This window comes from Hyperolius riggenbachi, chromosome 11 (genome assembly GCF_040937935.1).
Source record: "Hyperolius riggenbachi isolate aHypRig1 chromosome 11, aHypRig1.pri, whole genome shotgun sequence".
Classification (NCBI taxonomy): Eukaryota; Metazoa; Chordata; class Amphibia; order Anura; family Hyperoliidae; genus Hyperolius; species Hyperolius riggenbachi.
Window position 1 is genome coordinate 145,886,498 of NC_090656.1, and position 27,833 is coordinate 145,914,330.

Below are 27,833 nucleotides of genomic sequence, written 5' to 3' on the forward strand. Positions count from 1 at the left end.
ATTACCTTATCAGAGACCCCTTTATTTTTCAGAATTAACCTCTCAGGATCCAAGCCGAGAGTTTGAACAACTCCGGCTTGGGATGCCAGAGAGGCCCCTGACTCAACAGGTCCGGTCGCACTGGCAGAGGCAAAGGAGGTTGTACCGACAATTTTAACAGTGTGGCATACCATACTCTCTTTGGCTGCGCTGGAGCTATGAGAATCAGATTTGCTTTTTCCCTCTGTAACTTTTCCAGCACACGAGAAATCAGTTTTAGAGGCGGAAAAGCATATCCTAGATTGAATTGACAGAGCATCCAAATCCAGAGAATGCGGGCACTGATGGAGGGAAAAAAGAACTGAGGAATTTTCGCGTTTCTCGGAGAGGCAAAAAGGTCGATTTCTGGAATTCCCAATTTGCCTATCAACTCCAAAAACACCTCCTGGTTCAACTCCCATTCCGCGTGATCTAGTTCGTGGCGGCTCAAATAATCCGCCTCCAGATTTAAAGCACCTTTTACGTGAATTGCCTCGATTGAGAGCAGACTGGGCTCTGCCCAAAGAAAAATCTCCGCCGACAGGAGTGACAGATTCACCGATCTGGTCCCCCCTTGCTTGTTGATGTAAGCAACTGTTGACACATTGTCGGAAAGAATTAGTATATGCTTGCCTAGAATTAGGTGAGAGAAAGCCAAAAGAGCTTCCTTCACTGCCCGCAATTCTCTGAAATTGGACGAACTCCTGGCTACTCTCTTGTCCCATTTGCCCTGAGCGTGGTACCCCAAGACTGTGGCCCCCCAGCCCCAGGCGCTGGCATCCGTGTGAATTCTTAACGGACCTTCCTGTCTCCACAACCTGCCCTGGGTTAGATTTAGCTGATCCAGCCACCAATGACAACTCCGTTTAACCTGAGGAGGAATCTGTACCCTTTGATAAAGAGTCCTGATTCTTGTCCCACACTGCTAATAACCATCTCTGTAGTTCGACTGTGGAACTGAGCCCAGATGACTGCCGGAAGGGAGGCTGTGAACAAACCCAAGATTTTCATGATCATTCTTATTGACCCCTCCTGGAGTAAAAGTAGAGAACGAACTTCTGACTGCAACTTCTCTATTTTGGGAAAAGGAAGAAAAATTCTTCCCCTGATTGAGTCGATCCTGCAGCCCAGGAACACAATAGATTGAGTGAGATTTAAATTTGACTTCTGATAATTTATGATCCAGCCTAATCTTGTTAGGGTCTGGATCACCTGGTCTCTGTGAGAAATCAAAATTTCCTCTGATTTTGCAAAAATTAAGAGATCGTCCAGATATGGAACTATGGAGATCCCTTGGTGTCTCAAGAGCTTCATTACTTCTGCTAGCACTTTGGTAAAAATACGGGGAGCCAAAGCTATCCCGAAAGGAAGAGCCTGGAATTGATAGTGGACAATCCAGTTCTCTGACCTGACCTTAGAAACTTTTGGTGGGAACGGGCAATTGGTATGTGCAGGTACGCATCCTGCAAATCTATTGTCACAAAAAACTCCTCTCCTAGAAGAGATTTTACTGCAAAAATGTTTTCCATCCTGAACTTGTTGTACACTAAATAAGGATTTAGGGACTTCAGATTTAGAATAAATCTGAAATCCCCGCTGGTTTTTGTCACCAGAAAAACATGAGAATAGAAGCCCAGAAATTGTTCCTTCTGCGGAACTGGAACGACTACATTCTTTTGAATTAATCTGGATATTTCTCCCTGAAGACCCTGAGCCTTGATCAAGTCCCGAGGAAGATTGTTGATGAAAACCCGGGGAGGGGGAGGAACAAAAAACTGAGGACGATACCGATCTTTTATAATTTTGAAAATAAGGATTTGGATTCAATAGGCTCCACTGATAATGAAAATAAAGAAGCCTCCCTCCCACTGGCAACGAGTCATTTGTTCTATTTGGGGGTACTGGGTTTTGCGAGCGCAAACCCTCCTCGGCCTCTTCCGGCGGGAAAGGACCATTTTTTCTGCTGAGGACGAGATCTAGTCTGATCCTGCTCAGGTTTCTTGTACCCCTCTAATCTCTTGTTTCTTAAATTTCTGCGTTTGCTGGGAAATTGTTTGCCCTTTTAAGCAGATCTAGACAAAATATTCTCTAATTCATCTCCAAATAATAAATTACCCTCGAAGGGCACAGAACATAATCTATACTTAGAAGTCAGGTTGCCCTCCCATGTTTTGAGCCATAGAGCCCTCCTGGCTGCATTGACAAGAGCCGTAGTACGGGCTGAGATACGTATAATTTCTACTGCTGCATCTGCTAAAAAAGCTACAGACTTCAAAACCACTGGTAAGGATTTTACATAATCATTTAAACTAGACCCCCTGGAAATATGAGATAGTAAATTATCCATCCAGACCTTCAAATTACGAGAAATACATGTAGCCGCCACTCCTGGAACAAAAGCACAAGAAGCAGACTCCCATGCTTTCTTTAATACTTCAATCCTCTTATCCATAGCATCCTTCAATACACCTGCATCCTCAAAATGATAAATCAGCATTTTTTGAATACTTGGATAAGGAGGCATCACTTTTAGGACACTCAAGGCCTCGATTCATAAACCGCAGTGCAATAAACAAAATCTTGTCGGGAAAATACCGCACACGGTATTTTCCCGGTCTGTGTGCTAATTCATAAAAATTTCCCCAGCTGCCCTTGGAGGTCGGTAAATTACCGCAGCCCATTGAGCGGTAGAGTAGAGCAGTGTCCCGATTCCCTCTTTGCCCTGCAGAAATGAATCACACAGACTGCTCTCTCTGGCTCTCCCACTGATGACTCAGACAGATGAGTCACACAGTCTTTCCCTCCCAGTCTTTCATCGCCCTCTAGTTTTTTTTCTGAAGACGCCACTGCGGCGGGAAATCTGAAGAGCGGTGGATCTGTACTTGAGCCGGAATCCGGATGGTAAGGAGTGGAGCTCGCTAACACAATAGCTGGAGCACAACCGAAGACCGCAGAGACGGCTGAACCATATAGTCACATACACGCCGCCATAGCTGCTGGCAACGCTGAAGGCGGAAGCCGTGAGTATATAAACGAAGGGGACCTGCAACAGCCATTATTGCTAAATGAAGTGTGAAATATGTATTGAAATACCGGAAGAAAAAAAGCTAGAGGGCGATGGAAACAACTGTTCAGTATGTATATTGTGATCCTGAAGTATTGATTAGTACCAACTAGAGACTAAGATATATTGCATGAGAGCAACTCTTTACAGAAAGGGAGTTCAAAAGTATTTTCTTATTGCCAGCGCAAAATCCCCAGTGCTAGGGTTTTTGACAGAAGTGCTTGCAGCTGCTTTTTTGAAGGCCTTTGGTGTGCGCCGGTGGTGGGTCCAAACACAGCCAGATCTCAACGGGTGGCGGATGCGATTTGCATAAGCTTATGCTGGGCGATCGCTGTAAGCAATAACCCTGAGGCGGCTGGTGGAACATACAATATCTTTGTGTAGTAGTGCTCGCTCCTGCTCAGCCAGAAGTTTTAATGGTTTTTATAAGTGTGATCAGTTGCCTTCCCACTTTTAGTATTTTGTACCAATAAAGATATATGATGCACATGTAGGACCAACTTTTTCTTATTGTTTGAAGTTACGAATTATAGGTTGGTCCTCCTTGGTAAAAAAAAGTAGTGCAATAATTCAAAAAATCTGCTCGCAATTTCTTACATTTTGAATACAAAAATTAGTAAGTGTACTGTGCTATCTTTTCTCCTTTAACCAGATCTTAGGCCACCTTAAGGCTAGTTACACACCAGGACGTTGCAGTTAGGGGACGTTCTAGGGCACATAATGTGCCCCTAACGCAACGCCTGGTGCTCTCTGGTGTGGACGTCGGAGTGAGCCGCGTTGTGCAGCTCACTCTGGCGTCCGTGATGCATACTCTTTGACACATGCGGCATCACGTGGTCCCGCTTGGCCAATCGCCGCACAGAGCGGCCGCTCCAGAAAGTAAACACTGCACGTCACTGAGTGCAGTGAATATTAATTAGTCATGTGCCCGGCCGCTCACCCCCCTCCCCAACATGACTGAGCATGTGCAAACAGTGTAACACGGCTCAGCCGCGTAGAACGCACAGCATGCAGCACTTTGCTGCGTTACAATGTAACGCAACGTGGGCAGTGTGAACAGCCCACTTGTGTTACATTGCTGTGCGTTGGGGGGAGCGTTACAGGCTGCACTAACGTGCGCCTGTAACGTCCCTGTGTGCAAGAAGCCTTAGACTAATGCTGGGAATAAACCATACAGTTTTCTGTTAGATTTGTCTGTAAAGGTGTGTACCCACGCACAACAAAAGGCAACGACGGGTCCGCGGAACCCTTCCGCTGGGCAGTCTTTTAGCCGACAGTAGCGCGTGTGTACGCGCTGTCGGCGGAATGATAAGGCTGTTTCTGAATAATTATCTGTTAGATTTACTGTAATTAGATTATTTTCTGTAGAGACTGGCCATTATCTCTGGTGCATGGTCTTCTGGTTATCTCCTGCGGAGTAGAAAAATGCCTAATTGCTAGGCAGATAGATGGTTAGATAGACAATTTCCAACATGTTGGAAATTATCTATCTGGCAGGTAAATCTAACAGAAAATGTATGGTGTATTCCCAGCATTAAAACATACTTTTACAACTGCCCACAGTCTAGATAATCACTGAAGACAGAAACAATGGCCTCAATTCACTAAGCTTATCTCCTGTCTTTAATAACATTTCTAGAGTTATCACCATGGTGATTAAGCATTGAGTATTCAGGAAACACTTTACCTCAGGCAAACCTAATGTTAACTCTTCAATCCTTAAAATAACTCCAGAATTCTAAAGTTAAAGACAGGCTGTTAATTAAAGGATACCCGAAGTGACATGTGTCATGGTGAGATAGACATGTGTATGTACAGTGCCTAGCACACAAATAACTATGCTGTGTTCCTTTTTTTCTTTCTCAGCCTGAAAGAGTTAAATATCAGGTATGTAAGTGGCTGACTCAGTCAGGAAGTGACTACAGTGTGACCCTCACTGATAAGAAATTCCAACTATAAAACACTTTCCTAGCAGAAAATGGCTTATGAGGTCAAGAAAGATGTAAAAAGGGGAATTTATCAGTGAAGGTCACACTGTAGTCACTTCCTGTCAGGACTGAGTCAGTCACTTACATACCTAACATTTAACTCTTTCAGGCAGAGAAAGAAAAAAAGGAACACAGCATAGTTATTTGTCTGCTAGGCACTGTACATACCCATGTCTAGCTCATGTCACTTCAGGTATCCTTTAACTGCGTGTGAAAATAACTACAGAGGAGGTAAATTAAGGAATGAAGAGATAAAATAACTCTCTCACTGTCGTGGCAAGGTTTCTCTTGCCTTATCTCCAGCATGATCTTAGTGAATTGAGGCCATTGTTAGCGTAAAAAAACAAAAAAAAACAACATGTTTTCTTTTATAAATTATTTCAGTCCGGTTTTAAGTGAGGGCCCATTTCCACCATTTCCACGTTTTTCGCATGCAAATTCGCATAGCAATACAAGTGAATGGGACTGTCTCCACCTGTCAGAAGTTCCTTTGCGTTTTTCTGTTCAGAAAAAATTTGCATGGCAGAGCCATCAGAATTCGCATATCGCATACCGCTATGCGAATCGCATACAATGTATTTAATAGGAAATTTGCATGAGGTTTGGGTATGCAAATTTTCATAGAAAAAAATGGAAAAGCACGCCAGCACTGCCATAGTTAAATTCGCATACATCGTCATCCATGCGAATTTTCATGCGAACTCGCACGAAAATTCGCACAGACCCGCATGTGGAGATATATTGAGGTGCTGATGATATTAGGGAGTACAGGAACCTATTCTATCATTTTTCTGTCTGCTGTATATCTTTCAGAGGTGGAGGTCAGCCAGTATGGCTTGAAGATATTGGCAGCTAGCTTCATGGACTATTAATGTGATTGTGTGTGGTGTCAATAGACAGACAAAAGGGAACCTCATTACCTGTTTCTGGCTGTCCAGAGGAACTGTACGCTGTGATCTTTTGTATTAATGTAGACAGTTGCTATTGTCTTCAGTGAATGGACCAGTCCCCTTCAATAGGCAAGGAAGCGGCTCATCAGGCCACCAGCAGTCACTTTGATCTGCTGCCCCAGGTGTGATTGTCTGCGTCTGCCTACCGGCAATTACAGGCAAACTGCTACCTGTAACCAGAACGCCCTTTTTTCATGTATGTGCTAAAATACACTTTAACCAAGGAAATAATGTGGAGGAAGCTTTTTGATGTATGGTAGGATACAATCTCACCTATTGAATTCTGCAAACTTCAAGAAGCTAAAACAGGAACCCCTTTGAAGTTTGCATATCACAAGAAAGATTATGACAAGCGGTCGGTAATGTCGCAAACGAGGAAACTGCATTAGTTCCTGGGGGCTGGACATTAAATGCCCCAGGGGACACTTCCGAGTATAAAAAGCAGAGACAGATACCTAGTGATTATCTGCTCTTGGAGTTAGCGCATAGCTAGAGTTGATCTCGACTTCTGGTCGAACAAGCGGCATGCTCCTGCCGACAACGTTGAGACCTTCAAGTTGGTAACGTTTTTTTAATCCCCATTTTTATTTGACGCAAATATCTGTGTGTGTTATCTTTGTAACTCTTAATTTTGTAACTTTTTTACTTTGTTTTTTTGTAATCTTTTGTATATATTCTGTTCTGCATTGTTCCATGTTTTTCTGGAATATTAAATTATTATTTAATAAGCTTGACTTCTGCTGTGCTAAACTAACACTCATAGCCTAGAAGAGATTGAAGTGCGACTGTGTATAGTCCATGCCTATTTGTACGCTTGAGCAACACTACCATATGAAATTGTAATTGCATTGTGTGTGGGGGCGTTTGTCATACGTTGGCCTAAAGCGCGCAGCTGACCCAACGTACGAAAAACGCCAGTGCGAGTAGCGACAGCAGAGTGGCTAACAGTATCGTTCGGAACGACTGTTAGTGGTTTTGCTTCATTACAGTGTAAGATTGCAACTGTGTGTGGGTGCATGGCGTTCTCGTATTCGGCCTAAGCGCAAAGCTGACCCAAATACGAAAGTGCAGATTGCGTGTTTAGCCCTCGACAGCTGAGGGGACGTGTATAGCGAACCGCTAGTAGTGGCAGTGAGAAGTGTTCTGGGGGGTCACAGCCTTGTTGGTAGCTTAAATAAGGCTGCTCCCCACTTGATCTGTTCAAACCCGCAGTCGGGAACCGCACACGCAGGCGTGCCGCGGGTCGGTTCCTGACACCGCATGCGAAATTCGCATCCGCATGAGAATTTTTACCGCGGCGATTCGCACCGCACAAGTGGAAATGCAGCCTAACCCATTCTCTAAAATGACAAACTTTTTTTTTTTTTTCCCTCCACGTACAAGCAACAAGCACAAGCTCAACGCATGAAAAAAAGAAAAGTTTATACCCATCTATCTCAATTGGTTTGCCAACAATAATATAATAAACATGCAAAAGACTATTCTTAGGTACAAAAGGATACACTATCCCCCCCTGTGACGCCGGGCGACGCCCAGTCGTCCGAGGATTCGCGGCCGATTGTCCGATCGCAACCGTGATCGGAAAACTGACATTCTTTATTTTTAAAATAGAAGTTTTTCCTTCCTGCCTTCCCCCCCCTTTTGCCATGAGGGCTGAATGGGCCTGCGTTAGCATATGGCTAAAGCAACCTGGTTTAGCAAGAAATCCTGTTAAGGCTCCCGGAAAAGCTCTGGTGACACTAATGTGCTAATTGGGCAGAGCTGAAATACCAACAGAGTCTATTCAACAGGGGAAGCTAGCACAGCATGAGGTCTATTGACACCTACATTCCTCCCAGTCTTGACGGCACCGACTAGACTGAGTATGGAATGCATGGTGTTGATAACTTTGTCACATTTTGCAAATACCATCCCTGGGAGGAATATGAAAATTACATAATTTTGTTTCCCTAATTCTGTAGAATATGGTGATACTAGACATAGCCAGGTAACCCGAGCAGGGGCTGAGATATGAATAATGGGGTCCCCGTGCGCCCCAAATATTGCAAGTTTGATGTCCTATGAACGTGTATTCTCAGCCCAATCTGAATATGAAATCGGTTTGCATGTGCGACAAAACCCCGGCGGGGTATGAAATTGGACATATTTTGTGGATGGCTGGAAGTTCCTCCCCTGAGAACTCACTGCCTGACACGCCCCTGGGCTGAGCTTGAGACTCCGCCCAGAAATGTCAGTGCTCAAAACTGATTGCATGAGGACCCCCAGCCAATTCCCCCACTTTCCATCATACCGAAAAGACTGCCACTGCTTGGGGAAATAGCAGTGGCCATCTTGCAGGCGGAGCAACGGCCATGTGGTTCGGCCATATTGCGAACTAACTGCAACAAAGGAACTTTGTCTTTTCCCGAACGGACTTTCCACAGAATCATAAGTATTCGTTCTTTTTATCCCTTTTTCTTTTATGTACTGTGTTATCACTGTCTCTCATCGTTTAATTGTTCACGATTGTCTGTATATATTAATTATTTATATTGTAACAAATAAAGGCTTTTTTAAAAGGTCTTTACCTCTCAGTAAAACCTTCTATTCAGTATACACAGACGAGACCTAAACTTCCGAAGGGACGCTACTGTTTTGATAGATAGATAGGAATTGCACAGTTTTAACCGGTTGTTTGTTTCACAGGTCTATAGCCAGTTAGCAGTTTTCTCTGGGCTGATAGAAAACAGAGATGGTGGCAAATCTACCCCTGGGTTGGAGTAAAAGTGTATTTTCGTAACCTCACAGGCTCCCTACTGCGTCGTGACGCTCAAACTCCGCCAATTCTACGCAGATTGCGTCCATAGCTCTCAATCTGTGTGCTAGAATCGGATCGGACGGTTTTGCGTGTTCGCGGCCAGTGGGGCTCTTGTGACACCCCCCATGTTTAAAATGTTTTATTTTCAACTCACAAGCTTGTACTGCATTTGCAAATGTCAAAACAAATCTTTGTGGGGCAGAATAAACATGGTCTCTTGGCCCAGCCTCCTCCCTGTGTTCCCCCGCCAAAGTGATGACTGCAGTCCGGACCAAACTTTGGTGGTATTATACTGTTGACGAAAATGGCAGCATGCATAATATTACATACAGCGTCTCACCTGTTTCTTGTTTTCAGGAAGATCTTCTTCCATTGGCTCAGGCTTACTCTCTTTTTTGGGCTGAGGTGGCGGTGGTGCTGGAGGTTCCTCTTCCTCCTCATCAACACTGCCTAGATCTACTCCAAGTAATACACTTAATGTTGTCATTACCCTAGGGTCCTGCAGCTTTCTGAAAAACAAAATGGTGTAAAGGAGAGAAAAATGTAAAAAATAAATAAATAAATCTTAGTGATAACCTGTATACAGTAGGTTTGTGTTGTCTTGCAAACACAAGTGGATTAGACCATGATGAAACTAGGGAATGTTGCATCTTGCAAAAGAGGGATGATGCCCCCTATGACATTAAGTAAGGGACATAGCTGGCACATCTAATATAACTATTCGTTTTGTATTAAAACAGCAAAATACGGCTGCTTTTATACAAAAACAAAGCATTATATTGGATGTGCCGGCTTTCTCCCTAAAGGCTCATACACACATCAGACTATAGTCTTTGGAAAATGATAGATCACAGACCAGTCTTACCACCTTTCATGTAGTATGAGAGCCATACTCTACACAGTCTTTTCTATGGAGCTGAACTCAACATCAGAAAAAAATCTTTGCAAGATGCTGCACACACAGATGCTGTACAGACACAAAAGATAAGTATTTGCAAAAGATCTGTTCCTGCCAAAAATCCATTCCTGCAAATTGCAATGATAGTCTATGAGATCTGCAGATCATCATACACACATGCTTTAACTGACATTCATCTGCAGATCAAGCAATCATCCGCAGATCTGAAAATCCATCCTGGTGGATCTGATCTGCAGATGAATGTCAGTTAAAGCATGTGTGTATGATGATCTGCAGATCTCAGACTATCATTGCAATTTGCAGGAATGGATTTTTGGCAGGAACAGATCTTTTGCAGATACTTATCTTTTGTGTCTGTACAGCATCTGTGTGTGCAGCATCTTGCAAAGATTTTTTTCTGATGTTGAGTTCAGCTCCATAGAAAAGACTGTGTAGAGTATGGCTCTCATACTACATGAAAGGTGGTAAGACTGGTCTGTGATCTATCATTTTCCAAAGACTATAGTCTGATGTGTATATGAGCCTTTACTTAGTGATAACCAGTCTGATATAACAAACCCTTAATTTAAAACCGGGCTTAAAGCTATGTATCCACTATTTTTGAAGCTATTTATTGGGGAAAATCCCTAGTAATTTTTTTTTTGATCAAGCAAATAAACACATTTTTCAAAACACCTGATTGGATCCAAAGGATATACAACAACAAACCTTTTTATTATACAAATAAAAAGATATAGAAATCTAGATACTAGCGCTGTTCTCTTTTTGATCTCCTTTTAACACCTGATTGGATGTATTAGCATTTTAGTAGGAGGGCTTTTTGGTCCATTTTAGCCCCTTATACACTCCTAGGAGTTCTAGTTAACAATGAGCTTGCTGGGTACTCTGAGGGTTCGTTTACACTACAAGAGCTTTTTTTAAAAGCTTTGTTGTTTTAAAAGCTCTTGCTAATGTTATCCTATGTGTGTGTTCACACTGGAGCAATGTGATTTTGTAAAAATCCCCCACAGCATTGCATTAGCAAGAGATTTTAAATCTCTAGCGTTTAAAAAAACTCTTGTAGTGTGAATCAGCCCTAACTCTGGGTTTTTTCAAGTTCTACCCCATGGAGCCACATTAATCCATGCCATGCACTGATGAGGATCAACCAATCCGAAACAGTCTGTATGCATGTTGGATTATTGTGGCTCTATTTAAAGGAAACCAGAGATGAACGCTTTTGCACAAAATAAACATATCCCAATAGATTTTACAAAATAAATACTATACCTAGTATTATGGCTGCTCTGGTGTGCATTTTGTGTTTTTTTTTACTAAAACTCCACACAAAACACAGTTCATCAGAAAAGCATATTATTTAGGGGGCTGTGTGCAAAATGAAACCACCATTTCTAAAAACCTCTTATGACTAACAAATCTAGTTTAAAAAAAAAAAAAAAATCATGTTTCAATATACCCTTACATTAGCAGCTCCTCCCATCCCATCGCAGCTCTCTGTGATGCTGTGAATATACAGAACAGGAAAGCAGAACCAGAAGGGGGGAGGCTTGGGCTTGAAAATACATCAGAGAAGACAGACTCCGCCATAACGATTCCTGAGCAAAGCCAGACTGAATGTTCAGTCGGGGATTTTATCAGGGCTGGTAACAAGCAGGCTGAGCAGTGAAGGATGAAACAGAGAACAGGGTAGGAGTTTTCTCTAATGTTCCCAGAGATATATATGGTGAAATACATGAGGGTGCTAAAAAGCTGACACATCCCTGCATTCCAGTGGCTCTAGAGGTGTGTGTAGCTTCCAGGGAAAGCAAAGGATGAATTGCGTATTCAGCACTGATGCACTGGGAGAAATCTAATAACTCCAACCTGAATGATTGCAAATATTTTGTTTTAAGACAGCAAACTTGTTTTAGATGCAATCGACAAAAGAAAAAAGGAATCAGAAGTATACAAAAACTTAGTTTCTAATTTGGCAATTGGGCAATCCTCCCCACTCAGAAACGGCCTACTAATGCTGCAAACCTGAATCATGTAATTCAGGCAGCATCCTCTAGGAGGCAGCAGCACTGTACACTGGAACAGCAGATTATTTTCCTCATGCTCTCTGTTGCTGACACACTAAGGCCTGGTGCACACCAAAACCCGCTAGCAGATCCGCAAAATGCTAGCAGATTTTGAAACGCTTTTTCTTTTTTTCCTGTAGCCTTTGCGGTTTTGGTGTAGTAGATTTCATATATTGTTACAGTAAAGCTGTTACTGAACAGCTTCTGTAACAAAAACGCCTGCAAAACCGCTCTGAACTGCCGTTTTTCAGAGCGGTTTGCGTTTTTTCTATACTTTACATTGGAGGCAGAAACGCCTCCGCAATCAAAAAAAATGCCTCACCCCGGGAGTATGCAGCAAAATGCCTACCACTCTGGTGTGACCCACCGCATTGAAATACATTAACCAAGCGTATCCGCAGCCGCAAGCTGCTGCAAAACCGCCTGAAAACCCGCTCTGTGTGCCCCAGCCCTAAGAGGTGAAAGCTGCTAGCATGTGCCCCTCATCCTCATTAATATCCACTGTAGTGCTAACTGGCCCCGCCTCCTCCTCATGCTGCTGCAGTGCTGGAGAAAAACTTTCTTTGTCTAAGAAATGCCTACTGTGTAGTGTGTGGTGTGGGTACTGTAGTGTGTGTCTGTGTGTGCTGTGAGATCTCTCCGTGTCCCCCTGCCAAATGGCTCTGGAGCCCTGGGCCATTACCCAGGTGAAAGCACCAGCCCTGAATTACCCTGTCCCGCTCCACCCGATTACATTTTCCTGCCATCTGGCTGGGGAGAACACTGCTACTCCTCCACCTGAAGATACAACAAACTCATTTGCCACGCATTGGCCCTCCATCCCTCTTTGCAGAGCAGCAGATGCTGCTCTTGTATAGCAGAGCAGTAGACTTGTACAGCTCACCAGGAGCACTGTGGAGTCAATACACTAATCCTTTTAGTCCGATTCCTATTTTTTAATATCCAAGTTAAGTGAAAAAGTGTAATATACAAGGAATTTCATCACTGCTGGAGTTCAGCAATTTTAAAACACAATTAACCTCCCTGAGCTCGAAAAAAAGAGGCAGACACGGTAATCCCAAGCTCAGCTTGGGGTAGCTAAATACTTGGCTCCAGCAGCTTTTCTGAGTCCCGCTCGCGATCGGTGCTGTGCAGCGGGACTTCAGGCCTCTCCTCCTGGCCACCGGGATCCCCATGTGCCCCGCTTTATTTTTTTCCTGGGACCCCCAGCAGCCGATCAGAGCGATGGTTCGGGAGAATGCTTACGGCATTAAGTGTCCACGCAACGTCATCGAGGGCAGCGTAAAAATTTTAAGTGGGCCCGATCTTGCACAGGGCAAAAAAAATGAAATGCAGCCTGCACGTATGTAGAACTGTCTAATCTCCCCTGTAAACCCGATCCTGCACAGGGCAGAAGAAAAACAGAGAAATGCAGCCTATATGTATGTAAAGAGTTTAGCATGTCTAAATCCTCCTCATTTGTCTCTAAATCACAAGTTGTAATTTGATCTCTCCTGTGTCACATGACTGCCATAGCAGTGATGGTAAATAAGTTCATTTGAAAGCACATGATAATATAGCCATTTGGTTCCCAACTGCTGAGTTCAGTGCTTCTGCTGGTCTACCTAACTGCTACAGATTTTTTAAAAAACTTTGCTTTTATTGAAAATAAATCATGTAGAGGGCATATGAACAGTGATATTTTTTTTAACGTGTGCGTATACAGTATTATAATAGGTCATAGACCTTTGCACAAAAGCTATTGCATAAAGAGAAAAAGAAGATATGATGACCAAGTAAGGGTAACACTCCATAAGACTTGTGGGCTAGGGTAGGGCATAGCACTGTATTTGGTGGGGAAGAAAAAAATAAAGGGGGCACTTCATGTCTTGGGGCCACAAATTGACAGACAAATAACAGGAGCAGCGGGATATGCAAACTCAAGGAGCTCCATGTAGAGCGTACCAAGTTGACCACGGTTCCCAAATGTCTTTAAATTTAGACTTTTTACTAGAGCGGTCGAAAGTGAGTTTTTCCAGCAGGTAAATGGCCTGGATCTTACGTACAAGGAAGATACAAGGAGGAGGGTGAGGAAGACCTCCAGTTTTTTGCGAGCAGCGCTGCAGGCCTGGATTACGAAGGAGCCGTTGTGTTTATTGCAATCTGGGAAGAGGGCTACGAGGGGGTTTTTGGGGAGGTTGATGCCAAGGACTGCAGAGATTAAAAGGAAGCAATCGTCTCAGAATGCGCTCACAGCAGGGAACAACCACCAACAGTGGGTCTGATCGCTGGGAGACCCGTAACCTCTAAAGCACTCGTCTGGATTCAATAGGCCCCAGGAGTAGTTTTTGAGGAGTCCTGTACCAATCATAGAACATTTTATATGCTCTCTCTTTGAGGTACAAAATTAATAGAAGCCTTGCTGATGCTCTGGAGGATCAAGTCCCAATCTGGCTGACTCAGGTTTATATCGAGCCTGTCTGTCTTGCCATTTAAGCGTAGGGGTAATCACAGCAGGTAGGTTTTGGTACCAGAGATATGAATATAGGGTAGAGCAGTGGTTATCAAACTTTTTTGGGTGAAGGCACCCTTGATGGCTTTGAAATATTTTCAAGGCACCCCTCGGCAAAAACAACTACAGAAATGCCGTTATGACCCTTAGCAGGCGACGACTCATACCAAGTAGCTAGTGATGCTTTTTAGGCACTGCGATTCCTCTCATGTTCAACTTCAACCATAGTTGCGGGGACTAAAGGCTAACTAGCAGGTAATGCAGCCACATTGTATATCAATGTGCAGTTGCATTACCTGATGGTATTGCATAAAGGATGGGGATGCATGCCGAGGCACCCCTGAAAGATGCCTGAGGCGCACCAAGGTGCCGCGGCACCCAGTTTGAGAACCCCTGGGGTAGAGACTAGGCCTCTGGAGAAAGAGAACATGCCTACTGCTACAGATTTTTGCCTGGATTCTGACTACGCTCTGCCTGCCACTTAAGACTGAAAGAACAGGGGGGTGGGGGTGAAGTCTGAAGGGAATCATACTTCTACTGCCTAGATTTGTGATGTTGCCCTCTGTGCCATTACCCGTTTAAAAAAAAATATACCACACATGGGAGATGTATTTGGTATATATGTACATACGGTATAGCCTGGTGCCTTATTTGTACAGTTTCACTATTTTTTAAGTTTATTTACGAATGTAATTATTTCAACAATTTTGTGTTCTAGTCTTATTATACGCTGGATGTCTACAGGACCTTTATTCTGACATATTTTGGTGAGTTACGACTTAAGAATTGGAGGCCTAAAACTCTTAGAAAAAAAAAAAAAAAATGTACTGCTTTTAGACCTACAAAGAAAGAAATGAACCGCGAGGGAGGTTATAATCTCTGCTTTCGGGTACAAACCAAAGAACCACTGGAGGATGACCCCCCAACAAATCACGCAAATGTCAGATTAAAAACTTTCCCCTAGTACAGGTATTTTAGATTACCAGACAACCTCCCCCCTCCAGTATAGGTAACCAGATGATTTCACCTAGAATATGACAAGTGCACCTTTCCTCCGGTAAAAGTACCTAGGTCACCCCATCATGCTTGACCCCAGCGATCCAGTACGACAAGAGCTTCTCCACAATTTTTTTTTTTTTTTTAGATTTAAAGAGTCTGAAGCGAGAATAAATCTCCCTTTAGACCTCCTAGTTAGCAGGGGCATGAGTGCCCCTGCTAAAACGCCGCTATCCCACGGCTTAACGGGGGGCCCTGATCCCCCAAATCCCCTTGGTGCAGCGGGGGAGCGCTTCCTGGTTGGGGCAGGGCTAACCGCAGCACAGATCGCTACCCACAGCGTGCTGTGGGGGGGGGGGGGGGGGGGGGGAGGATCGGGAGGGGGACATCTGGCTACCTATAAATCTGGCTAAACACCTGGCTCACTATATACCTGGCTAAACATCTGGCTCGCTATATACCTGGCTAACTATACTTGGCTAACTATACCTGGCTGCACATCTTCTACCTATACATCTGGGTCTTATACTCACCATTGGCATGCTGATCCCTCGTCGCGTACCTCTGATAGCTTCCCCAGTGTCTTCTTCCATGTCCCTTGGCGGATTTTGCTTCTTCCTCAGCGATCACATGTCCCCCGTTGATCGGCGTTGATGACACCACGGTCACACAGCGTCATCAACATCTTGCAGAAAACACTTTTTTTTTTTAATTGAATTCAATACAATAATCTGTATTAAATTTAATATTAAAAAAAAATTGGTTGCAAAAAAAAATGGTTGCAAATTATTGGAAATTAATTGAAACACTTTTTGCACGGAAATCCTGGGGAAACTGAACGCCAGGGTGGTTAAAGATGCAAACCTGTAACAATGCATATACAGAACGTAAATACAAAAAGACCAATGGCCAAGAGGTTATCAAGAGAATATGTGCCTGCCTTTATAGGGTGCCAAACTATTGATATCTTAGAACCATAGATCCCTTCAAGCTTGTGATTAGAACATTTTGATGTGTGTCAAATCGTTAAGTGCCTAAAAATACTCCAGTTCTACCAGAGTGAGAGCCCTGGGGCCGTATGCAATTCACTTTTTCACCTGAGTTTTCACCTAGGTGATATTTTCACAACTTGTAAATAACATGCTTTTTAACCACTTTACCCCCGCCCGTACGAATTTCTCCGTCCCTTTTTCCATCCTTCAACCCCCAGGGACGGAGAAATCCGTACTTTCCGCGCTCCCGCCGCTGCCCGTGCTCCCGCTCGCATTCCCGTGGGTAAACACACCGCCGGCCGCTCGCCCGGAGATCAATGCACGGGTAAATCCATTACGTTCGTTGATCTAAGCCCCGCAATGATCTGCTGCTTTTCCGCTAAGCAGCGCGATCATTGTGAGGGAAAAAAAAAAAAAAAAAAAACGTACCCAGCCTCCTACTATTTCCTACCTTAGGGACTGAACTTTTAAAATATTTATGTCAGGAGGGCACAACACTTACTTTATAAACTATGGGCTTGTAATTAGGGATGGACGCAAAACTGAAAAAAATTGCACCTTTATTTCCAAATAAAATATAGGCGCCAAACATTGTGATAGGGACATAATTTAAACGGTTTTATAACCGGGACAAAAGGGCAAATACATTTCGTCGGTTTTAATTACAGTAGCATGCATTATTTAAAAACTATAATGGCCGAAAACTGAAAAATGTTTTCCCACATTTTTCCTATTTTCCCATTAAAACATATTTAGAATAAAATAATTCTTGGCATAATGTCCCACCTAAAGAAAGCCTAATTGGTGGCGGAAAAAACAAGATATAGTTAATTTCATTGTGATAAGTAATGATAAAGTTATAGACGAATAAATGGAAGGAGCGCTGAAAGGTGAAAATTGCTCTGGTGCTTAGGGGGTAAAATCTCTCAGTGGTGAAGTGGTTAAAGCACCAGCAAGCATGAAAATACTCAAAATGATTTTGACAGTACTTTTTCACCTACCCTTTGGTACTTTTTCCATTGCAAAGTGCTAAAAGTTATTTTACATTGAAGATGAAAAATTATCTCCTAGGAGAAAAAGCAAATTGCATATGGGCCCTGGTATCTAATATCTCCTAAGAAGGCACATTATCTTTTATTTACAGAACAAAATTTCAAAACCATACACAAATGTCAAGACTCAAATCGAATATGAAGAGAAAAGGAGAGAGAAAAAGGTCTCCAGAGAGCCCCCTGGCTCCACAGAGAACTAGTAGGGGGGAGGGGGGGGGGAAAGAAAGAGTCCAAAGAGGAGACTCCCAACTGGACCCGACCCTAATGACCCCACATCATAGACCTAGGACAGATAAGACTTCCCTTTTAATAGCTTCACACTCCCAGAAGATTTGTAATAATGTGCCCTATTGCACCTCCATCATTGGGAACTAGTGTTAGCATAGATCTTATGCAGACTGTTTGGAGTGAAGCCCCATACACACGCTCAACAGCGGTCTTTTATGCAGTACAATTATCAGACAACTTTTGTTGTGAAACAAGTTGAACAACCAAAAAAAAAAAAAAAAAAAAAGTTGCTTGCTATTGTTGAAAGAACTGATAAGACGTCAATCCAGCTGTTGCAGTGTTCTCCCCAGGCTCTTTTAGCCGGGTAGTTTTCGTGAGCATCCAGTTGTCATTGACTCACCTCCTCCTATGCTGTAAGAAGTTGTGCAATAAAAGCACCGCCTCTGCATTCTATAATCTAGCCACATCCGGCTACTTTCTCCTGCCACCCGGCTGGAAAACAATTCTGAGGAGAACAGTGTGTTGGATTAACTCTTATCAGTTCTTTGAACAATAGCAAGCAACTTGTTTTGGTTGTTCAAATTGTTTCACAACAAAAGTTGCTTGATAATTGTGCTGCATAAAAGACCGCTGTTGAGTGTGTATGGGGCTTAAGGTACCACGGTCAGGATTTTATAGTTTGATTCCTTGATTCGACGTTACTAAGGGCTTTTGATTGAGGATAAGAATCTTCTGCCAGCACTCAGTGAACTGACACTGAAGGGCAAGTTTCCTTTTAGGTTTCATTTCAGAGTGGTATCTGATTGATAAGAGAAAGTGTTTGAAGGCTCATACACACGCTCAACAAAAGTCTTTTAAATGCACAATTATCAAACCACTTATGTTGTTGAAACAAACCAAAAAAGTGGTTTTCTATTGTTCAAACAACTGATAAAACGCAGCTCAAGTCAATCCAACAGTTGGATTAACTTCAGCTGCGTCTTATCAGTTGTTTGAACAATAGCAAACAACTTTTTTGGTTTGTTTCAACAACAAAAAGTAGTTTGACAATTGTGCATTTAACCACTTAACGACCGCCCCCAGCCGCTAAGCGGCGGCAAAGACTGGGCCTAAACGCTAATCGGTGGCAGGCGTGGTTATGCGGCGATCGCGTTACTCGGGACGCGATCAGCCGCCGGCGACTGGCTCCGCCTCCCTCGCGCTGTAACCCGCCGGCCGTTCGGAAGCGCCGGCGGGTTACTAGCACCCGGATCGCTGCATGGAAGAAGTATAATAGGCTTTGTAATGTATACAAAGCCTATTATACTGGCTGCCTCCTGCCCTGGTGGTCCCAGTGTCCGAGGGACCACCAGGGCAGGCTGCAGCCACCCTAGTCTGCACCCAAGCACACTGATTCCCCCCCCTCCCCCCGATCGCCCACAGCCCCTCAGAACCCCCCCTGCCCACCCCCCAGACCACTGTTAGCACCCAATCACCCCCCTAATCACCCATCAATCACTCCCTGTCACTGCTATTTTTTTTTTTAACCCTAAACGGCCCCCTGCTCCCTCCTGATCATCCCCCCACCCCTCAGATTCTCCCCAGACCCCCCCACCACCCTGTGTACTGTATGCATCTATCCCCCCTGATCACCTGCCAATCACCCATCAATCACCCCCTGTCACTGCCACCCATCAATCACCCCGTCACTGCCACCCATCAATCAGCCCCTAACCTGCCCCTTGCGGGCAATCTGATCACCCACCTACACCAATAGATCGCCCGCAGATCCGACGTCCGATCACCTTCCAAGTGCAGTGTTTACATCTGTTCTCTCCTCTAAACACCCACTAATTACCCATCAATCACCCCCTATCACTGTTACCCATCAGAATAGACCCTAATTTGCCCCTTACGGGCACCCAATCACCCGCCCCACACGCTCAGATTGCCCTCAGACCCCCTCTACCCCTCCTTATCAATTCGCCAGTGCAATATTTACATCTGTTCTTCCCTGTAATAACCCACATATCACCTGTCAATCACCTGTCAATCACCCATCAATCACCCCCTGTCACTGCCACCCATCAATCACCCCCTGTCACTGCCACCCATCAATCACTCCGTCACTGCCACCCATCAATCACCCCCTGTCACTGCCACCCATCACCCCCTGTCACTGCCACCCATCAATCAGCCCCTAACCTGCACCTTGCGGGCAATCTGATCACCCACCCACACCATCAGATTGCCCCAGACCTACCCTCAGATCACCTCTAAAGTGCATTGTTTACATCTGTTCTGCCATCTAATCACCCACTGATCACCCATCAATCAGCCCCTGTCACTGCTACCCATCAGATTAGACCCCTATCTGCCCCTAGGGCACCCAATCACCTGCCCACACCCTCAGAACGCCCTCAGACCCCAGCCCTAATCACCTCGCCAGTGCATTGCTTGCATCCTTTTCCCCCTCTAATCACAGCTTGAGACACCCCTCAATCACCTCCTGTCACCACCTGTCACCCCCTAGCACACCTACCCATCAGATCAGGCCCTAATTTGCCCCGTGTGGGCTCTTGATCACTCGGCCAAACCCTCAGACCCCCTTCCGATCACCTCCCCAGTGCATTGATTGCATCTATTTTCCCCTCTAACCACCCCGAGACACCCATCAATCACCTCCTGTCACCCCCCTAGCACTCCTATCCATCAGATCAGGCCCAATACAACCTGTCATCTAAGAGGCCACCCTGCTTATGACCGGATCCACAAAATTTGCCCCCTCATAGACCACCTGTCATCAAAATTTGCAGATGCTTATACCCCTGAACAGTCATTTTGAGAAATTTGGTTTCCAGACTACTCACGGTTTTGGGCCCGTAAAATGCCAGGGTAGTATAGGAACCCCACAAGTGACCCCATTTTAGAAAAAAAAGACACACCAAGGTATTCCGTTAGGTGTATGACGAGTTCATAGAAGATTTTATTTTTTGTCAACAGTTAGCAGAAATTGATTTTTATTGTTTTTTTCACAAAGTGTCATTTTTCACTAACTTGTGACAAAAAATAAAATCTTCTATGAACTCACCATACACCTAACGGAATACCTTGGGGTGTCTTCTTTCTAAAATGGGGTAACTTGTGGGGTTCCTATACTGCCCTGGCATTTTAGGGGCCCTAAACCGTGAGGAGTAGTCTAGGGGGCCCCTTAGCGCACCTAGGCTGCAAAAAAAGTGTCACACATGTGGTATCGCCGTACTCAGGAGAAGTAGTATAATGTGTTTTGTGGTGTATTTTTACACATACCCATGCTGGGTGGGAGAAATCTCTCTGTAAATGGACAATTGTGTTTAAAAAAAATCAAAAATGTGTAATTTACAGAGATATTTCTCCCACCCAGCATGATTATATGTAAAAATACACCACAAAACACATTATACTACTTCTCCTGAGTACGGCGATACCACAAGTGTGACACTTTTTTGCACCCTAACTGCACTAAGGGGCCCAAAGTCCAATGAGTACCTTTAGGATTTCAAGGGTCATTTTGCGGCATTTGGTTTTCAGACTACTCCTCACGGTTTAGGGCCCCTAAAATGCCAGAGCAGTATTGGAACCCCACAAGTGACCACATTTTAGAAAGAAGACACCCCAAGGTATTCCGTTAGGTGTATGACGACGAGTTCATAGAAGATTTTATTTTTTGTCATAAGTTAGCGGAAAATGACACTTTGTGAAAAAAACACAATTAAAATCAATTTCCGCTAACCTTGTGACAAAATAAAAAAATCTTCTATGAACTCACCATACTCCTAACGGCATACCTTGGGATGTCTTCCTAAAATGGGGTCATTTGTGGGGTTCCTATACTGCCCCTGACATTTTAGGGGCCCTAAACCGTGAGGAGTAGTCTTGAAACTAAATGTCGCAAAATGACCTGTGAAATCCTAAAGGTACTCATTGGACTTTGGGCCCCCTTAACGCAGTTAGGGTGCAAAAAAAGTGCCACACATGTGGTACCGCCATACTCAGGAGAAGTAGTATAATGTGTTTTGTGGTGTATTTTTTACACATACCCATGCGGAAGTGGGAGAAATATCTCTGTAAATAGACAATTGTGTGTAAGAAAAATAAAAAAAAATTGTCATTTACGGAGATATTTCTCCCACCCAGCATGGGTATGTGTAAAAATACACCCCAAAACACATTATACTACTTTCTCCTGAGTACGGCAATACCACATGTGTGGCACTTTTTTGCAGCCTAACTGCGCTAAGGGGCCCAAAGTCCAATGAGCACTTTTAGGCTTTACAGGGGTGCTTACAATTAGGCCCCCCCAAAATTCCAGGACAGTGAACACACCCCACAAATGACCCCATTTTGGAAAGTAGACACTTTAAGGTATTCAGAAAGGAGCATAGTGAGTCCGTGGCAGATTTCATTTTTTTTTTTTTTTGTTGCAAGTTAGAAGAAATGGAAACTTTATTTTTTTTTTTTTTTGTCACAAAGTGTCATTTTCCGCTAACTTGTGACAAAAAATAAAATCTATGAACTCACCATACGCCTCACTGAATACTTTGGGATGTCTTCTTTCAAAATGGGGTCATTTGGGGGGTATTTATACTATCCTGGAATTTTAGCACCTCATAAAACATGACAGGTGGTTAGAAAAGGCAGAGATGCTTCGAAATGGGAAAAATCACTTTTTGGCACCATAGTTTGTAAACGCTATAACTTTTACCCAATCCAATAAATCTACACTGAATGTTTTTTTTTTTTATCAAAGACCTGTAGCAGAATAACTTTCGCGCTGAAATGTATAGGAAATTTTACTTTATTTGAAAAATGTCAGCACAGAAAGTTAAGTCATTTTTTTTGACAAAATTCATGTCTTTTTTGATGAATATAATAAAAAGTAAAACTCGCAGCCAGCAATCAAATAGCACCAGAAAGAAAGCTGTATTAGTGACAAGAAAAGGAGGTAAAATTCATTTAGGTGGTAGGTTGTATGACCCGAGCAATAAACCGTGAAAGCTGCAGTGGTCTGAATAGAAAAAAAAGGCTCTGGTCCTTAAGGGGGCGAAAAGACTGTGGTCCCTCAAGTGGTTAAAAGACTTTTTGTTGAGCGTGTGTATGGGCCCTTTAGTCGCGCCTTTGGTCAGGCAAAGAGTTTCAAAGGGTAAAAGGGGTCAAAACAATTTGTCACTACTACCTAGATAGCTAAGAATAAACAAACTGCACATGGCTCCACTCAAAGGATGGGCAATGGCAGCCCTCATGTAACTGATCCAGAGTGCTCCACATCCTATTGGAAATAACGTCCTGGAAGATGCAGTATACACAATCATCAGGTAAGTGGTTAGGGTGGAGGGCAAAGTGAGAGGTATAACTGCACATGGTGCCCCCTGCTGGTGACAGTCTACGTTTATGTCCGACAGAACCTTATCACCTGAATGTTGCTTAGCTTATGCAATTCCTGCTAGATTTTGTACTGCAGGCAAGGGTGTATACCATTACACTTCACATCACTAGCTAGTAAGAATGTAAGTTGTTTTATGTCCTTTTTCCCCCCATGTAGTTGACTCTTGGGCTTTTGGAATGGTTCCCACTAGAATGCTAATAAAAACAAGTATTTTTTGCATAGTTAGAGTAGACCTCACCAAATTGGCGCAGTTGGTAAGTTTAAGAGCGTTAAAGCATATACACGAGCCCCTGTCATTTTGTTACTTTTGCTGCTACAACAAAGCAGTACAGTACTTTTAAAGGGACTCCGAGCAGTAAATAATATACAAAATTGGAACTTACCTGGGGCTTTCTCCACCCCATCTTAGGTCGGGAGGTCCCTCGGCATTCCTCTGGCTCCTCTCCCAGGGCCCCAAGTGTCGGGCTCCTTCCTGAAAGGTGACATCAGTCGCCACGCAGGCTGCCTCGCGTCATCACAGTACTGCGCATGTGCGATTAAACCGTGCATGCGCAGTACTGTGATGCCGGACGCCGTGTTGATGACTGATGTCACCTTTCAGGAAGAAGGAGCCTGACACTCGGGCCCAGTGTCGCCGGGAGATATTTCTGGCCAGGCCTGGGAGAGGAGCCAGAGGGACGCCGAGGGACCTCCCGACCTACGATGGGGTGGCGAAAGCCCCAGGTAAGTTCCGATTTTGTATTTACTGCTCGGAGTCCCTTTAAATTGTGACTATATCTTTTCGTACACCTGGATCTTTTATATATAATGAACATCTCTGCTGTAACAATAAAGTGCAATATGTAGGTGTGTCATTAACAGACATGGTCAAGAAGGTAGAAAGAATTCTGCATTGATGCAGGTTTATGCAAAGCTTGATAAATTTGATAGATTTTATTTGGAGACACACAGTAGTACTATACGCTATATAGAGGTTTGCAAAAGTATTTGGCCCCCTTGAAGTTTTTCCACATTTTTGTCATATTACTGCCACAAACATGAATCAATTTTATTGGAATTCCACGTGAAAGACAAATACAATAAATAAGTGTTGTACACGTGAGAAGTGGAACGAAAATCATACATGATAATCATACAAATAACTGCAAAGTGGGGTGTGCGTAATTATTCAGCCCCCTTTGGTCTGAGTGCAGTCAGTTGCCCCATAGACATTGCCTGTTGAGTGCTAATGACTAAATAGCGTGCACCTGTGTGTAATCTGATGTCCGTACAAATACAGCTGCTCAGAGGTTGTCTAAGAGAATATTGGGAGCAACAACACCACGAAGTCCAAAGAACACAACAGACAGGTCAGGGATAAAGTTATTGAGAAATTTAAAAGCAGGCTTAGGCTACAAAAAAAAAAAGATGTCCAAAGTCTTGAACATCCCACGGAGCACTGTTCAAGCGATCATTCAGAAATGGGAGTATGGCACAACTGTAAACCTACCAAAACAAGGCCGTCCACCTAAACTCACAGGCCGAACAAGGAGAGCGCTGATCAGAAATGCAGTCAAAAGTCCCATGGTTGACTCTGGACGAGCTGCAGAGATCTACAGCTCAGGTGGGGGAATCTGTCCATAGGACAACTATTAGTCGTGCACTGCACAAAGTTGGCCTTTATGGAAGAGTGGCAACAAGAAAGCCATAGTGAACAGAAAAGCATAAGAAGTCCCGTTTGCCGCAAGCCATGTGGGGGACACAGCAAACATGTGTAAGAAGGTAAGAGACCAAAATGGAACTTTTGGCCAAAGTGCAAAACGCTATGTGTGGCGGAAAACTAACACTGCACATCACTCTGAACACACCATCCCCACTGTCAAATATGGTGGTGGAAGCATCATGCTCTGGGGTTGCTTCTCTTCAGCAGGGACAGGGAAGCTGGTCAAAGTTGATAGGAAGATAGATAGAGCCAAATACAGGACAATCTTTGAAGAAAACCTCTTGGAGTCTGCAAAAGACTTGAGACTGGGGCAGAGGTTCACCTTCCAGCAGGACAACGACCCTAAACATAAAGCCAGGGCAACAATGGAATGGTTTAAAACAAAACATATCCATGTGTTAGAATGGCCCCAGTCAAAGTCCAGATCTAATCCAATTGAGAATCTGTGGCAAGATCTGAAAACTGCTGTTCACAAACGCTGTCCATCTAATCTGACTGAGCTGGAGCGGTTTTGCAAAGAAGAATGGGCAAGGATTTCAGTCTGTAGATGTGCAAAGCTGGTAGAGACATACCCTAAAAGACTGGCAGCTGTAATTGCAGCAAAAGGTGGTTCTACAAAGTACTGACTCAGGGGGCTGAATAATTACGCACACCCCACTTTGCAGTTATTGACTTGTACAAAAAAATGTCTGGAATAATGTATGATTTTTGTTCCACTTCTCATGTGTACACCACTTTGTATTGGTCTTTCACGTGGAATTCCAATAAAATTGATTCATGTTTGTGGCAGTAATGTGACAAAATGTGGAAAACTTCAAGGGGGCCGAATACTTTTGCAAGCGTGCGCGGATATAGATATATTTTATTATTATTGATTTATAAAGCACCAACATATTCCACGGTGCTGTACAAAGAAAGTAACAAACATGGGGTACATAATACAGACAATGGTGTACACTAATATACAAGATACATATTTCGTGACAAAATACAAAAAAAAAAAAAAATGATACAGCATACAGAATACAAAATACAGAAGTGTTAATGACAGTGATAAAAGTAACATGATGAATAAAATGTATAATAATTTCCAAGACACAAAAGGGGGAAAGAGCCCTGCCCTTGCGAGCTTACAATCTAAAGGGAATGGGGGGGGGGGGGGGGGGGGGGGGACAAGAGGAGGGGTAGTATACGATAAAATATATATAGTGGGCAGTGGGCTTGATTCACAAGAGAGTGCTAACTTAGCACGGCCGTCTTTCGCGCACAATTAAACGTTTCCGCGCAAAGTAGTTATCGTTTTTGCGTGCAAATGCGAATTTCCTCACAAAAATTCACGTTTGCGTGCAAAAACGATAACGATTTCACACGAAACCGTTTAATTGCGCACGAATGCGAAAATTCACGCAAAAAAATGGTAGTGCTAACAGTTAGCACTCTTTTGTGAATCACGCCAAGTGTGTTTTAGGATACCTAGTAGGAGTGCAATTTGGTCTTAGGACAAAGAGAAGTGGCTTAAGGTAGCGCATATGCTTGTCGGAACAAATGAGTTTTTAGAGAGCGTTTAAAAGTAACAAAGGTTGTCGAGTGACGGATGTGTTGTGGGAGGGGATTCCAGAGAAGGGGGTGAAGCGCGTGCAAAATCTTGTAAGCGTGAATGTGAGGAGGTGATTCTAGAGGAGGACAACAGAAGATCGTGTGCAGATCTGAGATTGCGATTAGGTTTGTATCTGGAAATTAGTGAGGATATGTACTGGGGAGAGAGATAGTGGAGAGCTTTGTAGGTTAGGGTTAGGAGTTTGAACTGGATCCCTCTGGTTAATTGGCAGCCAGTGAAGAGCTTGACAGAGAGGGTCCGCAGAGGAAGATCGAGAAGAATGATGAATGAGACAAGCAGCTGAGTTCAGTACCGACTGGAGCGGGGCCAGTTTGTTAGAATGTAGTATGTTGCAGTAGTCCAGACGAGAAATAACAGCATGTATTAACATTTTGGTTGTGTCTTGAGTGAGAAAGGGGGCGGATGCGAGATATATTTTTGAGTTGGAGATGGCAGGAGCTGGTTATGGAGTTAAGATGAGGAATAAAAGAGAGAAGAGTCGAATATTACCCCCAAGCACCGTGCTTTGGGAACTGAAGTTATGGGAGTGTTAACATTTATAGTTAATTTAGGCAGAGAGGTGGCCAGAGAGACGGTGGATAAATTATTAGTTCTGTTTTACTCACATTAAGTTTTAGGAAGCGAGAGGACATGAAGGAGAATATAGCAGACAAGCAGTCAGGAACACGTTTGAGGAGGGAGTTAAGGTCTGGGGCAGAGAGGTACAGTTGTGTATCGTCAGCATAGAGGTGGTATTAAAACCCGAATGAGTTGATCAAGTCACCAAGACCGTGCATGCAGATGGAAAAGAGGAGGGGACCAAGGACAGAGCCTTGAGGAACCCCGACAAAGCATGAGGAGAAGAGATCTGATCTGAGTAGGAGACTGTGAAGGACCTTTCAGAGAGGTAGGAAGATAACCATGTGAGAGCGAGGCCCTTTATTCCTACATTTTGAAAGTATTTGTAAGAGTAAGGTGTGGTCGACCATACTGAATGCGGATGACAGATCAAGAAGGAGGAGTATGGGAAAATTGACGTTTGGATTTAGCTGTAAGGTGGTCATTTGCCACTTTGGTAAGGGCCGTTTCCGTGGAGTGGTTGAAGCGAAAGCCAGAATGGAACTTATCAAGTAGGGAGTTAGCTGATAAAGAATGGCTTAATTCTGCATGTATGTGGCGTACAATTAGTTTGGATGCAAATGGAAGAAGTGAGAATAGGCGGTAGTTGGCAAGTGTGGAAGGATCTAGAGATGTTTTTTTAAGTAGTGGTGTCACAACAGCCTTTTTGAGTGGGGATGGAAAGATGCCAGTGAAAGGGACAGGTTAAATAGCGATGTTAGTGCAGGCATGAGAGAGGAGGATAGCTGCGGAATGAAATGGGAGGGAATAGGATCCAAAGAACAGGTGGTTAGATTAGCTTTGGATATTATAGAGGAGAGAGAATGTTCAGAGAGTGTAGAGAAGGCAGTTAGAGAGCAGTCAATGAGAGGTGTGGAGGTGGGATTTGAGGGCTGCATGGAGAATTCACTTCTGATTTTGTCAATTTTATCAGTGAAGTATGTTGCAAATTCTTCA

General features: G+C 43.7%; 1 protein-coding gene across 1 annotated transcript in view; it reads right to left on the bottom strand.

Annotated features, from left to right (window-relative positions):
- Positions 1–27,833, bottom strand: part of STIP1 (stress induced phosphoprotein 1) — a 280,715-nt gene that overhangs the window by 156,949 nt on the left and 95,933 nt on the right. Inside the window, exon 5 of the mRNA XM_068259732.1 lies at positions 9,158–9,326. Coding sequence (XP_068115833.1) covers positions 9,158–9,326 — 169 coding nt within the window. The remainder of the gene's footprint in view (positions 1–9,157; positions 9,327–27,833) is intronic.